This window comes from Antechinus flavipes, chromosome 1 (genome assembly GCF_016432865.1).
Source record: "Antechinus flavipes isolate AdamAnt ecotype Samford, QLD, Australia chromosome 1, AdamAnt_v2, whole genome shotgun sequence".
NCBI classification, from domain to species: Eukaryota; Metazoa; Chordata; class Mammalia; order Dasyuromorphia; family Dasyuridae; genus Antechinus; species Antechinus flavipes.
The window spans coordinates 207,857,380-207,870,749 of record NC_067398.1 but is presented as its reverse complement, the minus strand read 5'-3'; the positions used below and the strand labels follow the sequence as shown (position 1 = coordinate 207,870,749).

The 13,370-nt window shown below is 32.7% G+C and overlaps 1 protein-coding gene across 1 annotated transcript in view; it reads right to left on the bottom strand.

The window, feature by feature from the left end:
- HACD4 (3-hydroxyacyl-CoA dehydratase 4) overlaps window positions 1-13,370 on the bottom strand; it is a 39,609-nt gene that overhangs the window by 21,227 nt on the left and 5,012 nt on the right. Inside the window, exon 3 of the mRNA XM_051995361.1 lies at window positions 11,807-11,934. Coding sequence (XP_051851321.1) covers window positions 11,807-11,934 — 128 coding nt within the window. The remainder of the gene's footprint in view (window positions 1-11,806; window positions 11,935-13,370) is intronic.

Here is a 13,370-nt window from a genome sequence, read left to right as displayed (position 1 = left end):
ACTACAGTTAGGGATAAGAGAAAAAAACACCCTGCTTCAGAAAAGGGGAAGTATTTTACATTTTTTTCTCATGCTTTTATTCTTTTAAAGAAAGACTAATGAGAAACTGCTGAGTTACTAATCTGTTCCTTAGTGGGGATAAATATAGAGTCAAAGAAACATCCAAAAGACAGAAGATGAAACTATAAAGAAAAATAGTTGGGTCCAAATAAAAAATCAATCTATGTTTCTGGAATTTTGGTCATTGTATCCCAGACAATAACTAGGGCAGGGTGAATAGGACTTTGTCTTTGTATGATGAATTTAAAAACAAACAAACAACAAATAACTCTTGTAATCAGAAATTTAGCAGCTTAGAAACAATGCTTAGTAGGAATAATTAGTCAAAATAGAAAGCTACCAGATAACACATGCAGGAGGGCAGTTGTCCCTAAGGGACCGAGTTCTATTTAAGCATAGTCCACTCTGCTCCCATATATAACCTTCGGACTTTCCTAAGTCTGTGTTTCATCCTGATTTCCCCAACACCAAAATTGCTAGCTACAGCTCTGTTGGCTCTTATCCACCACATAGTCACTGAACTGAGTGCATAGAGGATCAAGAAAAATAGCAGGCAACAAAAGTTAGTTTGAAAAGGAAACAAAATTTTCAGTGGTTACAGAATCATTGAATGTTATCTGTGCAATGACAAAACAAATTAGATCTATTATTAGGATTAGCAAAGTTCTTAAATCAATCTCTTTTTCTGCCATCTTATTTATTTCTGAGGTTAATTCAGTGACCCAGGTACAAGTTAAACCATGTTCTGTTCAAAGTCCTCTTCCAAAAATTGAAAGAGAAAAATTAGAAAAGTCATTGATATAATGCATACTAGTAGTAGTCTCTCTAAGTCAGGGAATATAGCATACTGATTCTTGTGAATTAGGTATTAACCAGCCATGTACTATATATATCCTATTAGTAATATATCTTAAAATAAAAAAGGCATATATTTTCAATATAACACAATGATAGATTAAAATGATCTCTGTGCCAAACTTTAATTTGGACAAATTTAAAACTTAGGCCAAAATTAAAATATAGCAATTATTTAGTTAAATTTAATAAATACATTAAACACCGTGCAAAGTGCAAGAAATAACAAAGTCCTTGCCGTCAGGGAGCTTATTTTCTACCAGTAGAGAAACAACATGAACAAAGGAAAGAAAATACAAAATGGATTTTAAAAAGTAGTTTGGAAAGTAGGGATAAGGAGGGGAAGAACCCCAATAGTTGGAAGAATCAGGAACGGCTCTTTGTAGGAAGTAATACTTGAGCTAAGCCTTGACAGGAGCTAGGGGTCTCAGGGGTCAGAGATGAGAAGGAAGAATGGATCAGGTTAAAGGGGACAGCACGTGCAAGGAGTTTCCTACCTAAAATTATGATGGTAATAAAAAGTATTTTGTATTTTAAACATTTTGCATCTGGGGAACTTGAAGTTAAGGATGTGAGCAGTGACTAAAAATGAATTATTACTGTATATATCTTATTTAATATTATTTTATGTATTGAAAGGAAATAATATTTCAGTTGTAGGGAGTTGAAAGCATCTTTTTTTGGAGGGAAGATGTGTGACCCAAGTTATTTCATTTCTGTGAAATTTCAACTAGTAACAGTCATTTTCCCATGGCTCTTCAAAACAATTAATCAGTTGTTTTCCTCTGCACATAAATAACATTTAAAAAGAAATTCAATAATATAATTGTATGTGTACATATTATACATACAGACATATAGGTAGATATAAATACATAAACACATACATATAGATAGATATTTTTTAAACCATCAAGACATTTCTTCCTTTAACAAATGTTTTACTCTAATGAATAATGAGACTACTACAGGCATTTTTAGTTCTTAAAACCCTCTTAGGCAGATTCTATTACCCTGGTGAAGTATTAAGCTCTGTCAAATGTTGGAAGATCAGGGCAAAGACACTTAACACCAGAAAGCAGGCTATGCAAGTAATGGACTTTTCAGGGAAGGGTGTCACAGAAACCAAGGAGAGATGAAAATATGCAACAACAATCCAACGTGGCCCCCAGTGCATACTATGCAATCACTAATCACAAAACTGTAGTAGTTAACTGGAAGGATTGCTCACAGTTTTTACTGAGCATTCAAAGGTAATAAGGAACAAAATTTTAAGGGACATTTCATCATCAAAATTTTCAGTGCTCATCTTTAATATAGACAAACATTATTGCTATGAAGATAATTATAGTTTCCATAGTAAAATATCTGTTAGAAGATAAAGAAACCTAGAAAATATAAAATCTACTAAGAATGGGACAGAATCCTTCAGTTATAATCAACATGTTTTAATACTCAATATCCCCACTGGAAAGGTAGGCAGAAGAAAAAAAATATATAATCCATGAAAGTAGTCAGAAATCCTCAAAGAGAGTCTACTTAATATTTTTCTTAGTATTTTCATGATTTTGGTTAATCAATGGAGTATATAAGGTCCTCATCTTGAAAAATTCCTCAGAAAACCAAATGGGCCATAGGCTTTGAGAGGTTATCTGATGGAGAATCAAGATCTTCCACAAAATAGCTATTGCTTCCATTCTCAATTCCTTACATTATAGCCTTTTTATCCATCCTGGGGAAGAGATCCTGGTATTAAGAAGAAGGAAAGAAAAGAAAGAAGAAACACAGGAAAAGGTAAAATGAGAGGGAAAGGAAGGATAGTATGTCAAAGAAGGCATGAAACAAGAATGGTACTGAAAGTATTGAAGAGTTATATTATGGAGCCAAGACCATTACATGGTTTTTATCCTACCTTGAGAGAGAGAGAGACAGACAGACTGACAGAGACTGAGGATTTATAGACTATTCAAAACCAACACCTATACATTATATACTTTTGTGGTGAACCCAATAAAAATATGAAAAATGAAACTGGCCTTAGGACATATTAAACAAGAGGAAATAAGCGGTTACTGATATAGGAGTCATTTCATAATCAAATTCTCTGTAATCACTGATTAGTTAGAATAAAGATCAAAATAAAGACAATTATTTTTTCAAAAAAAGAATGAAGATGGAAAAGAGCAGAGCTTAACCTAAAGTATTTAAATAAGCTGTTGCGTCAAAAAAAATTAAAAATGGACAAAAGCAAAGAGAATGTAAATTTCACCAAATCATAATTTTAACTGACAAACAACAATTGTCACAAAAAGGATGCAGAAAGGACCCAGGATCTATTTCAGCCAGTAAATACTTGATCTCCTTTTAAAATTAAATTAGCAGAGAAATATGGGAGCCCCAGGCAACAATTACTGAGAGTGCAAGATATTTTCAAAACATTATGGAGGAAAAAGATGGAAGATTAAGTGCAGTACCACCTCACAAATCAACGAACAATGAAAGGCAGAGGAAGGAGAAACAAGCCTGCAGAAAACTTGGCATGAAATCTAGTTAAACCAGATTATCTAAGAGAATTTGTAGATGAAACAGAAGGACCACAAGTAGATATGAAATGAAATAGACCTACTAGGGTTTCTCATCAGGGATGAAAGCTCAAACCATTGCATTTGGATTCAAAAATCTGATTATCAAATGTTCTTTTTGAGGAAATGGCAATTACTACCAAGATAAATCAGAGTTTGAATAATATAAAACAAGAACACAAAGAAAGAATCCCTGCTGGACATAATCAATCATCTAGTTTTATTAAGAACATATGTGCCAAGCCCTGACTAAGCACTGGGAATACAAAGAAAGGCTAAAACAGTCCCTGCTCTCAAGGAGTTCACAGTCTAATGGGAAGACAAAATGAAAACTATTATTTACAAACAAGATATATAGGATTATCTGGGTGAGGGACACAATGGAGACAGTACTGGATTTGGAGTCAGGAAAGTTCATTTTTTGAGTTCAAATCTGATACTAAATACTTATTAACTATGTGACTCTGGACAAGTCACTTAACCCTGTTTGTCTCAGTTCCTCCTCTGTAAAATATGCTGGAGAAGGAAATAGAAAACCATTCAAGTATCTCTGCCTAGAAAACTCCAAATAGGGTCATGAAGAGTTGGACACAACTGAAAGCCATTGAACAAAACAACACTCAAAAGGAAAGTATTAAAATTAAGGAAGATTGAAAAAGACTTCTTTAAAAAAGTAGCACTAATGTTGAAACCTGAAAGAAGCCAAGAAAGCTAAGATTGAGATGAGGAAAGAGAGAATTCCAGGCATAGGGAACAATTAGTGAAAATATTGGGAATCAGGAGATGGAGTATTGTATTGGAAGAACAGTAAGGATGCAAATGCCACTGGATTGTAGAATATTTGTATGAGGAGTAAGTTATAAAATGACCAGAAAGATAGAAAGGGGATAGGTTATGAAGGATTTTCAAAGCTAAATATTTGATCCTGAAGTCCACAGGGAGTCAATGGAGTTTATTGAATCAGGGGATGAGGTGATCAGACTTGCACTTTAGGAAAACTGATTTGACAACTGAATGGAGGGTAAATTGGAATGGGGAAAGACTTGAGGCAGGGAAACAAATGGTAGGCTATTGTAATAGTCCAGGAATAAGGCAATGACAATTTTTTACAGTACATCACATCTTTTAAAAACATAGATTTGGGATTTTAGATTATTTTCATTTAAAAATATATTTTTTTCAAATTACATGTAAAAACAATTTTTACCATTTAAATATTTTTTGAGTTCCAAATTCTTTTCCCCTCTCTTCTCATTGAGAAGACAAGGGATTAGTGTGTAGTCATGCAAACCATATTTTCATATTAGAGACAAAAAACCACAAGAAAATAAAAGGAAAAATGTTTGTTTCAATGATGGACTTTCAGATCCCATCACTTTTTTCTCTGGAGGTAGATAACATTTTTCATCATAAGGCTAATGAACTGTCTTGGATCACTTTATTGCTGAGAATAGCTAAATCATTCATAACTGATTATCATACAGTGTATAATATTCTCTTGATTCTGCTTACTTTTCTTTTCATCAGGTTATGAAAATCTTCCCAGGTTTTTCTGAAAGCATCTTGCTTGTCATTTCTTATAGCACAATGGAATTCCATCAAAATCATAAACTACCAATTGTTCAGCCATTTTCCAATTGATGGCCATCCCCTCAATTTCCAATTCTTTGCCAAAACAAAAAGAGGCGCTATAAATAATTTTGTACAAATAGGTCCTTTTAATTTTCCTTTGATCTCTTTGGGATATAGACCTAATAGTGGTCTTTTTTCCTTCCTTTCTTATCTTACCCAGCCTGAAAAAGTAGCCCAGTGGCCATACACAGTCCAATCCCACTACTGATCAGCACGGACCCTGTGACCTATTTTGCTTCCATGTCCAGAGCTATGTTATTTGCTTACAGATATAGAAATGACTGCATTAATACCCTACTCAGAAGTTCATTGGGTTAGGAGGTTGACCCTGAGTTTTTAAAGACTATACCAGCAGACTAAGCTTTAGCAATTCTTAACAACCTGAAAAGGCATCAGAAACTAGGGTTTTGTAAAGAATTGTATGTCTCTCATCTGAGGATCAATCTTGCTGAGCTCAAAGAGGCTTATTAAAAGAGTGTTTTAAGGGTGGCAGTTTTCTTGGACATCTTTTCACTAAGATCTCTATGAACAACTTGTATTATCCTCTACTCTGATAGTTGTTAAATGATTGTTACCTTTTTGGTATGAGCATTTATACCTTGACAATCATAACTTTACAAATACAAACTGTATTGTTTTGTTGATTACCTAGATTTAAGAAAATGATGGAGAAAATGTTTACAACATAAATTGAATTAAAAAATTTGTCCAACATATTTGTTAAGAGGCATTTGTTAAACATTTTCTAACATACCCTTTGACAATTTGGTGAAGCCTATGAGTCTCTACTCAGCATATTATTTTTAAAAGCAAAAAATAAAACAAAGGAAAGCAATTATATTGAAATGCAGCTACCACAATATTGTTTTTAAGTTCATGGGTCCCAGATAAAGAACACAATTGTATTAGATTATGGCAAGAACAAGAGATGCAGCAGTAGAGAGAAATCTATGAAGCTAAATCATAAAATTTTGAAGTTTTTGCAATTCCAACGATGTCATTATAATATAAAATGAAGACCTACCAATATATTTTTCTTTAATTTTTTTAAATTTATGAAATAAAACAAGCATTTCCATAATATAGATAATAAAAAAATGATTACACATGAAACTGCAAGTCTACTATGTATAACTTGCTTTTCCTTTAAATATATGTGATAGTTATAATTTTCTCTTTTTCCTGTCTGTCCCATCCTGCCCTAGAGACAGCTACCATTACACACAAATATAACTGTATCTATTAAAATCATTCTCTACATACTATTTATTAATTCTTTCTCTGGATGCACATAGAATCTTCCTTCATGTAACTTTTGTAGTTAATTTGAGTATTTATAATTACATATCAGCATATTATATTTAAATGCTATGCCATATTGACACCTTTAAATGATACATATTTAAGTGATCAACTGACAATTACAAAGGGCTTTAATATTTGCCAATCATTTCACATATATTATCTTAAACCAACTCCAAGACCAAGTATTAATAGGTGGGATAGTGAATAGAGCACTCAGCCTTGAGTCAGGACCCAAGTTCAAATCCAGACTCAATCACTTAATAGCTTTGTGACTCTGGGCAAATCATTTGACTTCCAATTATGTCAGTTACTTCAAATGGGGGAAACAATAGCCCTTACATCCCAAGGTCATTTTGAGACAATATTTGTAAAGTACTTTACACTGTACCTGTCACATGGCATGTACTATATAAATGCTATTCTCATTAGAATTATTTTTGTCTCTATTTTTAAAATGAAGAAAGTAGCTCTGAAGAGATGTTAAGTGATTTGCCTATGGTCAGAAAGAAAGCATCATAGGAAAGATTTGGACTTACTATGATATGCTATTTCTATAAATCATTTTTAAGCCATAAAAAGATACAAAATAAAAAAAAATCTGTTTTGCAAATGACTCTATCTTTTATTCCTACATGTAAAAAACTCATGAAATATATATCGATGACTATTCTGCTAAGTTTAGGCTTTTTGTTTCCCCTTTTCTCTACCAAGCTGTATAACACTTATTTTAATTGAGTATAATTTTAGAAAGTCATAATAGCTTTTCCCAGCTGTCAGATAAAGTAAGGTTTTTGAAAAGAAAAGAAAGAAAACCAACATCTGGCAACTCAACCAGATGATAAAGGGGCCTTCATTTCTAGGGTCAGCTTTGACTTCTTAGAAAACACTGTAAAAATACTGCAGATAGAGTGCCTCACCTTGAGATTTTTGCAAGTTCTCACAAAAGCTAGACGGCAAAGGTTTATCTTATATTTAAAAATTAATGCCAAGTACCAAAAACAATTACTATGACTTGAAATTAACCAGTCCCATATAATTTTCTAATCAAGTATGATTATACAAGTAACTTAACCATTATTTGCTCTGAGCTTTTTTTTTCTTCTAAAAGAAAAAGAAAATAAGGGTAGCTAAGAACTATTACACAATTTTGCTGTTTTTTAAAAAAGGAGGAGATCCTAATGTTTTCTCAATTCTCAACATATTTTCTAGGAGCAGGAAACAGAACAGGCTTCTGTTCAACTATAGCTCTTGAATAATAGAAAAGGGGGAAGCTTTGGAAAGGATATTATAGTTTTTGAAATTTTCTCCAGATCCTATTTGATTCTGCTAAAAACACATGGAGAGAAGTAGGTGAATAAAAAGGTAAGAGAAAACAAAATCTTAATCATGACTCATTTCAGCTTTAAAACTTTCAAAGAAGGCATGTACCATTAAAAGGTTATTATTAGGAAATTAGATGGCACAGTCAACAGAGTGCTGGATTTAGAGTCATCAAGACCTGAATTCAAATCCTGTTTCAGCTTCTTAGTAGCTCTATGATCTAGTTCAAATCACTAAATCTCTGTCAGCTTCATTTTCTATAGTTAGAAAAATGGATTTTATAATGGAAACTCCAGAAAGTGGTTGTGAGGAGAAACTGTACAAACCTGAAAACACTGTACAAATCTATTATTATCACTAATAATAATAATGAAAATGGGCTTATCTCTTTTTTCTTTAACCCGAAGGAAGCACCTTATTTTTCCTTGCCCTCATGTACTCTATTTCTTCACTCATTAGACTGTTAATTTCTTAAGGGAAAGAACTGGCTTTTGCCTTTCTTTGTATCCCAAGGGATTAGCACATTGTCTAGCATATTGTAGACGTTATATAAATGATTATCGACTGTTTGACCAACATCTTCATTCCAAATGTTTTTTAAGAAGGAATAGGGAGGGGCAGCTAGGTGGCACAATGGATAGAGTACCATCACTGAAGTTAGGAGGACCTGAGTTCAAATCTGGCCTCAGATACTTAACACTTCCTAGCTGTGTGACCTTGGGAGAGTCACTTAAACCCAATTGCCTCAGCAAAAAAGAAAAAGAAAAAAAGAAAAGAAAAAAGAAAGAATAGTAAAATAAGATGTTGAAGATTTGAAAAATAGTTGGCACACAATTTAACAAAGTTAATGATATTTCCTCAAAACTTAACTAGACAGTAATAGAAAGCTTGATCTCTTAAGAAAAAAAATGAACAATAACCAAACAATCTGAATGTGAAAATAGAGTACAAGAGAATGTAATGAAAACTTAGTAATTCAAGGGTATATTCTTAACATATACAGGACCCGTAATATATCCATCTATTGAATTTTTAAAATGCTATTTTATTCTGAAACCAATTACTTTATTCTATGGTCAAAAAACTAAGCCACAGAAAATGGTTAAAACATGGCATTTCATTATATGGCATTATAATATATTTCTTCCTTTTCTTTATCACCAAATGAAGTACATAGAATAGCTGTTTGCCTTTTAAATAACATGAGTACCTAACCATAGTCATCTTTGTTATAAAGGCAGTCTTTCTATTTTGTCTCATTTCAAAGCAAGAGACCTGATTGTCACAGCCCTAGTAAAATTAAATTTTGTAAAACATAATTCTCATGTGTCAGATCTATATCAATTACATTTTTTAAGGAAATAGATTTATGAAAACCATTTCTGAATTTAAGTTAGCTAAAGAATATTTCTTAATTGGAATTTAGCTTCTGTGTTAGTTGTACTTGACATTGATGTAATATTTGTTTTGTACTTCTATTCCTACATGTCAACAGTTGATGCATTAGTCATAGCAAACATCATTTCTGCAGCTCTCTAAAATTAAATTCTCACAGATTAGAAATGACAAAGTGTCATAATCTCTCTAGGATTTTATTACTTTATATAGTTTCCAATCTTTTGATAATTTGTCAAGAATATTTAAATATCACAAGTGATGCTCACATGCAAAAACTCTATTTCTATTCTTCAATGATCTATTGCTGAGCTGAATTCTGATATGTTTTGATTCCTGCCCCTTCCCTTCAATTTCAAATTTTTTTTAGAGGGGTCAATTAAAACTGCTTAAATCAAAAACTTGACAAATGTCAAATATTAAAACTTCCATATACAAAGTAATGATAGTTATATATGAAAGTATGAATTTCTATCATATACACAATTTGTTTTTTAAAAATTTATAGTAAATTTAATTCTACTACCCACACTGTTATTCTTGTCTGACTTCTTATATTTCCTTCTCTGTGTATATTTTTAAAAAATGTTTCCTCCTTGCCTCCCTGCCTCCTTGCCTTCCTACTTTCTTTTCTTCCTTTTGCTCCTTCTCTTTTCCTTCCCTTATTCCTTCTCCCCTTCTTCCTCTTCTTCCTTCTTCTCTTCCTCCCCCTGTCCCCCTTCTTCTTTTCCTTCTCCTCTTTGCCCTCCTGTTCCTCTTCTTCTTCTTTTTTTTTTAAACATCAATGTTACTGCCACATATAGACTGTGTGACAATGGGCAAATTCACTAAATCTCTCACTGTACTAGGTAACTCTAAGACTATAAATTGTAGAGATGTCAACCTATACTGTTAAAGGGAATTTCTTCATCTACAAGTTCTCTATACTAATGAAATCACAGATCCAGTCTCTATTCCTATCCATTATCTCTGCCTTCCATTCTCTCCAGGGGAATCTCTTTATAAACTACGTTTCAAATTAATTTTAATCATATTTAGATGCATATATTCACATTTTCTTATTTTCCTTCCTTCTCTGTAAAAATATTACTATTCAATTCCCCCTCTTCCTGTCCTTGCCAAAATGGAGCAATAATCCTGTGAAATTTGGTCTCTATCAGTGACATTGCTCAGATTTCAGTTCTTCTGTCTGGGCTTTTCTGTAAAAAGAGATATTTGGACTATAGTTGCTTGGGGTGCACCCCCACAATTTGGAAAATCCACAAATTTTTTGGTCCTCCCTTTATACTAGAGAAGAAATCTGATTTTATTTTCTTTTTCTTTTATGGAGTGTTTACAGTACCTTATTGTAAAATTTAGGTTTATATTTGGCCATAGGCTCTATATAGTCAATATTAATTAAAAATCCTGTGGCTTCCACAAAACTTCCCCCACATTCATGTTTACAATATTTTCTTATGATGATCATAAGTATATTGAGACCATGATAGGGAAAGTTGCAATGTGGAAGGTTCCAGCTATCTTCCCATTACCCAAAGCAAATACTTCTCTAAGATATCTCCATTCTGCCCTGAAAGCCCATTAATATTTTGAAGAAGGGGTGGAATGGTGACAAAAACAGAAGAGTACTCTATTTTCAGAATATATATAGTAGATAAGAATAAAGAAAATGGAGGTGAAACATGTTTGTGTATTTGTGTAATTGATCATCATAATAACTTTTTAAAATAACTTTTTCCAGCACAGGGCCAACATTTTTAGAAAGCAACATCTACCATCACCCCACAAAGTAAGATTTCTACCAGAATCCCAGTGGTTACTCCAACCAAAAGACATTACTTTAGAACAAAGGCATATTTTCTTTGACACTGCCATGACCCTGGCATAGGGGCCCATCATCTCACACCTTCTGGTTTTGTTCTTCTTGCCTCAATTTTCTTCCCATTCCAGTGCATCCTCCAGTCAGCTAACAAAGGGATTTTCCTGAAATATACTTTTGACCATTCTCCATCCTCACCCCCACCCCAACTCAATCAATTCCAGTAGCTCTCTGTTGCCTCCAAGATCAATTAGAAAATCTTTTTTGGGGGGAGGGATGCTTTTAAGACCCTTCATAACATGATCCTTTCCTACCTCTCCAATCTTTTTACACTTTAGTTCCTTCTGGGTACGCTGCAATTCAGCAAAATTCAGTGGCCTCCTTGTTACTTCTTGGACAGGACACCCCTTTCTTAACTCTGGGTGTTTCTATTCATGCCTTGAATTCTCCTCCTCTTCAATTTGGCTCCCTTCAGGTCTCAGATATAAGCCTATCTTATGCTAGTCTTCTTTAATGTTTCCCTTCAATATTATCTTCCATTTGTCTTCTATGTAATTTTTTGTAAATTATCATTTACCTATTGTCTTCCTGCATAATTTAGCATGTTGTCTTCCTTGAGGTCAGAGATTATGTCTTTCTTTCTTTGCCTTCCCAGAATTTAGCAGAGTGTTGGGTACATAGTAGACACTTAATAAGTATTTTTGACTTGATTTATTATGAATTTAATTCCAGTTAGCAGAGGCTTAAGGTAATGATTGATTTTCAAACAATTGCAAAGTAGTTCAAAATCTGAAACAGGCTTTCAGTTAAATTGTTTAAAGATTTAATTAAAACATACCTGTAGAAATCTGGGTAAAAGCCGATCTGATTCAATCCCCATATATATATGCAGCAGCTCCAAGAGGGAAAGAGACTGGCAAAGACGCATCACAAGACCAATAGCATAGAAAGTATCTACCATAGAATCTGTCCTCAAAATGAAAAAATATAGTTACTAAAAGATCATACAAAAACATAACACGTCATTTTAATACGCAAATCTATGGAACTTTTTGGAAAGTATTTTTATTGGCTATTTGTCAAGTTAGTCTTACTTAGCCAAAGGCCCCATTGTTTAAAAGAGCTTTTCCTGAACTCTTATAAGTTCTGGCAGATCCTCTGGCAGATTTTTTTTTTACATGTTATAACAGTAGGCAGTTAGGTGAGACAGTACATAGAACACTGAGTTTCTAATCAAGATGGCCTGATTCAAATCCTGCCTTAGATACTCATTAGTTATGTAATCCTGAACAAGTCATTTAATGCTTGTGTGCCTCAGTTTTACTATCAGTAAAGTGAGTATAATAATAGCATTTACCTTCAAGGATTATTGTAAGGATAAACAAGATAATATTTGTGAAGCATTTTGCAAACCTCAAAATGCCATATAAACACATGAGTGTCTAAAGAACTGGATTAAATAATATTATAATACATTATGCATATAACAATCATTTTATTAACATTATATAATATATGATGATATTAAATATAATTGTATATAGCATATACACTATTATAAAGTAATATTATTATTGTTGTTGTTATATATTGTAATTTATATTATTGTAATATTACAAGTATTAACAATTAGCATGATTTTTAATTATTATTATCAGTTTATAGGGATAGAGAACATTTCAGAATTTAAAGTCTTCATGCTCAATAGTCTTCATATTAAAAATTTTTAAACAATTTAAGAATCCCTGAAGAAAAAAGTGACTAGAGTTTTGTGCGTTTCACCTTTCTTACTCTTCACTTTTACATTTTGTAAACAATAATTTTCATTTTTCTAAGACATAGAAAGCATTTCCCCCTGTAACAATTCTCTGAAGGGCAGGATAAAAGATTTCTACACATTTTAGAAATGAGGAAATTGAGATCAAAAGTTATCCCTTATCACTAACTAGGGATCTTCCTGGTATTATTGCTGATTTAGCAGAAATGTGCACTATAAATGTTTATTTATAGGTAACTATACAATGCCAACATTATCATGGGTTGTGAACTACAAACATTCCACATTGGTTAGAACCCATAATGAAGCTAAACTATTGTGGCCATTAAATTATCCATTTTTAAAGACCTAAAATGCTGCCAAAAACTAGTATCTTTGCTTTTAGGAAAGTCTATTTGTTAGAATTAATGACTGAAATGTGTTTGTGTAATAGGTCCTTATAATACATCAACTACAAACAATGACTTATTTTTCTAGTGATAATTTGCTACCACAGACCAAACCAAGGCTTTCAGAGTGGGAAAGAAGTCTTTCAGAATCTGAGGATATCAAGGGTGCTGCTTCTGGTTGCTTGACATGTTTATATATAGTTTTAGAAAATAAATTACATCTGAAAAATATGCCT